The sequence below is a fragment of the Opisthorchis viverrini genome (genome assembly GCF_000715545.1).
Source record: "Opisthorchis viverrini unplaced genomic scaffold opera_v5_352, whole genome shotgun sequence".
NCBI lineage: Eukaryota > Metazoa > Platyhelminthes > Trematoda > Opisthorchiida > Opisthorchiidae > Opisthorchis > Opisthorchis viverrini.
The window spans coordinates 29,382-33,378 of record NW_008752008.1 but is presented as its reverse complement, the minus strand read 5'-3'; the positions used below and the strand labels follow the sequence as shown (position 1 = coordinate 33,378).

The window sequence follows — 3,997 nt, the reverse complement described above, 5'->3', positions numbered from 1 at the left end:
GGTTAGCCTCGCCTTTTCCTACATTGAGTTGTTCAAAAATATTCTACCTGTTCAATCAGATAAACTTCTAATTAGTAGTGTCTACTAAAGGTACGCTAGCCTTGTGCGGCTGCTTTCTTATGGGGTGCATGTATTTTCAGGTCCATCCGTGGTAAACCGACGTTGCCCTTTCAGCACGGGGTTAACCCTATGAACTAGACGATATTCGGGGCCACAGTGAAAATGTTACTTTTCTGCATGCACTTCATGCTGTAACCAAAACCACTCCATTCTTTACACCTTTTTGGCTGTTCAGCATATACTGGCTTTGCTTACGGGACGAAATTTGCACCAATGTGCTATCTCCTAATTGGCCCTCGGATCTAAGGTATTACGTCCGATGAAAAAAGAAGGAAACCAACCGGTCTTGCCTGGGCACTATCTTTGTGCAGCCTTCATCCGCTCACACCAGTTTTATGGATTTACCAGCCAAATCGGACTGTAAAGCGTTATTTTTATGGAACACATGAATTTTGATCAAGTGGACATCAACAAGACTGCAAAAGTGCCACTATCAAGTGGCTTTGGTCCGATTGATTGTGAGGGAGGCAAAGTCTTTGGATTTAAAGTGCACGAATTTCACTTGGCAGCATCCAAAGGCACGCCTTACCGCCCAATGCCAATTACTGTTAGCACCAGTGAGATCTTCAAAGCGGTTACCCTACAGAAAACCTTACCGCTGCGGTTGGCCTCGGGATATAAGCGTCTGTCATTACTTCCTCGAACTCCCAAAGACTCCAGCAAAATAATGACTCTGTGCGACAAGAGTTTGACCAACACCACCGCAACTCAAGCGAGGCATGCCGGTACCATCAAGTAAGCAGTTATGGAGGTTAGTGAATCCACATAATCGGTGAGTTTCTGGTATCTCACTGCAGGACTTAGATTCGATATCTTTTTTGTCTTCTTTATGATCTGAAAATTCATGGCTGAATTGCACATTCGAGTATTCATTTGTATTCATTGGAAGAGTCAGTGCTCAGTCTTGCACCCTGAATAAATTAAGGGGAACTGTAATTGGGCAGCCTTTGGTTGACGTTTCCAGAGTTTGGAACAACTGATACGCACACATGTTTGGTCCCGAACTGTCTTGATAGCACTAACCCAGGTGTCAACGGTCAGATTGGCGCGGCAACTGGGCTCGCTGAAGCTGGTTAGATAAGAATAGTGTGGGGCATAGAATATTCCAGTGGTTAAACCACCATTATCGGTTAGATAGAACCCCAGTATCATGAATCAAAAACGATCCAAAAATATCGGCAAATTAAGTCGTGTTTGATTGCAGTTGTCGTCTGTATTTATATGCAACTCATCAAAAGAAAACCGTAGTTAGCTGAGCACGTAGGTCAGAAATCTAGTACCATTAACTCAGTCACGTTGAGCGATATGCGATGTCCTACGCTTATATTCCACTGCTCACTTACATCCTCCCTCCTGAAAGCAGTTTTGATGACATCCTTCAAAACTTCTCCCTGATGCAAAATCTGAAGCTGGTTTGGTATCGGTGGTTCGGTGAACTCCTCTTTGTGGGTGCCAGTTGGTTAACGTGGACGTATATACGACGCCGATGCCCTTGTTCTAGCGCCCTACTATGTACTTTGCGGCGAAATTTCTTCTCGTGGAAAATCGCTTTTACGCAGGTTGATGCCTACCGATACCTTCGACCCGCTGATGCTGTTGCGCTACCCAGCAGTCTTTTGTGACTCAGCAAAGGTAGGAAATTTTCTCCCATCGGATTGGTACCTTTAGTATCAATGCGGTTACGATGTTATCTTGCGGAATCTTGTGTACCTCCTTTACTTGATTATAGAAGCAGTCTGTTTCGCATAATATTTTGGTGAAAATACTGGCACTTGCCTACAATGAAGGGGCCTGGCACTACGCCGTNTCAGCTAAGTTTTGGGTTTGCATTTTCAGCCAGAGTTACGACAGAATGAGAGTAGGCATTACAGAGTATGAACAGAACAGATGATGATGCACTATTGAAATGAGTGCGGCAGCCATGTGCCATCACTGCATTGGCTTCCTTCGGTTTCCTGGCAGCCCTCGAATGGACGTCATGTTTCGGGGAAGGGTCCAGTAAACGAGAAGAAATAACTCGCTCAGGTTGCCGTTGGGTTAAAATAAACAGCCCGCTCTTGTCTTTAACGAAGTTCCTAAGAGAGTTATAGTGGAAAAGTGGTGGCAGATACCCACCAGTCATTGTACCATATTTTCTTGCTGTCCTTATACCTATATACTTTGGTTTTCCTTTAGCTCTGTAACAAACGCCGTGTCAGGGGTGTTTTGATTAGGATAACGGTGTCCTCGGTCTTTAGTTTTTCCTAGAGGAGAACGCAGGGAGGATTGGACCGATGTGGAATCACGGACCTCTTCAGTTCATCCAGAGACCTACGCGGATAACAGGAAGACCCGGACAACAGACAGCATTCGGATCAGCTGCAGCTTGAGAATAGAATTTAGGAAGAAAGAGGAATAAGACAGGATTGCTAGAGCTCGAAGGTGCGGAACGTTTTCACCTGCATCGCGTCCATATATAGTAGAAACCTCGGGAGAAGTGACAGCAAGTCGTTGAAGCAGACTAAATAGGAGTCGATGTAGGGCCTGGGTTAGCCTCGCCTTTTCCTACATTGAGTTGTTCAAAAATATTCTACCTGTTCAATCAGATAAACTTCTAATTAGTAGTGTCTATTAAAGGTACGCTCGCTTTGTGCGGCTGCTTTCTTATGGGGTGCATGTATTTTCAGGCCCATCCGTGGTAAACCGACGTTGCCCTTTTAGCACGGGGTTAACCCTATGAACTAGACGATATTCGGGATCACAGTGAAAATGGTACTTTCCTGCATGCACTTCATGCTGTAAGCAAAACCACTCCATTCTTGACACCTTTTTGGCTGTTCAGCATATACTGACATCGCTTACGGCACGAAATTTGCACCAATGTGCTATCTTCTAAGTGGCCCTCGGATCTAAGGTAGTACGTCCGATGAAAAAAGGAGGAAACCAACTGATCTTGCCTGGGCACTATCTTTGTCCAACCTTCATCCGCTCACACCAGTTTTATGGATTTACCAGCCAAATCGGACTGTAAAGCATTATTTTTATGGAACACATGAATTTTGATCAAGTGGACATCAACAAGACTGTAAAAGCGCCACTTTCAAGTGGCTTTGGTCCGATTGATAGTGAGGGAGGCGAAGTCTTTGAATTTAAGGCGCACGAATTTCACTTGGCAACATCCAAAGGCACGCCTTACCACCCACTGCCAATTACTGTTAGCACCAGTGAGACCTTCAAACCGGTTACCCTACAGAAAACATCACCGTTGCGGTTGGCCTCGGAATATAAGCGTCTTTCATTACTTCCTCGAACTTCCAAAGACTCCGGCAAAGTAATGACTCTGTGCGACAAGAACTTGACCAACACCACCGCAACTCAAGCGAGGCATGCCGGTACCATCAAGTAAGCAGTTATGGAGGTTAGTGAATCCACATAATCGGTGAGTTCTTGGTATCTCACTGCGGGACCTAGATTCGATATCTTTTTTGTCTTCTTTATGATCTGAAAATTCATGGCTGAATTGCACATTCGAGTATTCATTTGTATTCATTGGAAGAGTCAGTGCTCAGTCTTGCACCCTGAATAAATTAAGGGGAACTGTAATTGGGCAGCCTTTGGTTGACGTTTCCGGGGTTTGGAACAACTGATACACACACATGTTTGGACCCAAACTGTCTTGATAGCACTAATCCAGGTGTCAATGGTCAGATTGGTGCGGCAACTAGGCTCGTTGAAGCTGGCAGGATAAGAATATTGTGGGGCATAGTATATTGCACTGGTTAAACCACCATTGTCGGTTAGATAGAACCCCAATATCATGAATGAAATCGATCCAAAAGTATTGTAGCACTTGTAAACTGCTCTTTTTCATGCTCAGTATCATCTATTTTCCCATCAT

The 3,997-nt window shown here is 44.6% G+C and overlaps 2 protein-coding genes across 2 annotated transcripts in view; both read left to right on the top strand.

Moving 5' to 3' along the window:
* Positions 1 to 505: 505 nt before the first annotated feature.
* T265_10263 (hypothetical protein) lies at positions 506 to 2,518 on the top strand (the record flags this gene model as incomplete). The annotated part of the gene is made up of 2 exons (XM_009176583.1): positions 506 to 855; positions 2,368 to 2,518. The coding sequence occupies 2 exons, from the start codon at positions 506 to 508 to the stop codon at positions 2,516 to 2,518; spliced, it is 501 nt and encodes a 166-aa protein (XP_009174847.1).
* Positions 2,519 to 3,151: 633 nt separating this feature from the next.
* Positions 3,152 to 3,997, top strand: part of T265_10262 (hypothetical protein) — a gene marked incomplete at both ends in the record, with an annotated part of 22,140 nt that continues 21,294 nt past the window's right edge. Inside the window, one exon of the mRNA XM_009176582.1 lies at positions 3,152 to 3,501. Coding sequence (XP_009174846.1) covers positions 3,152 to 3,501 — 350 coding nt within the window. The remainder of the gene's footprint in view (positions 3,502 to 3,997) is intronic.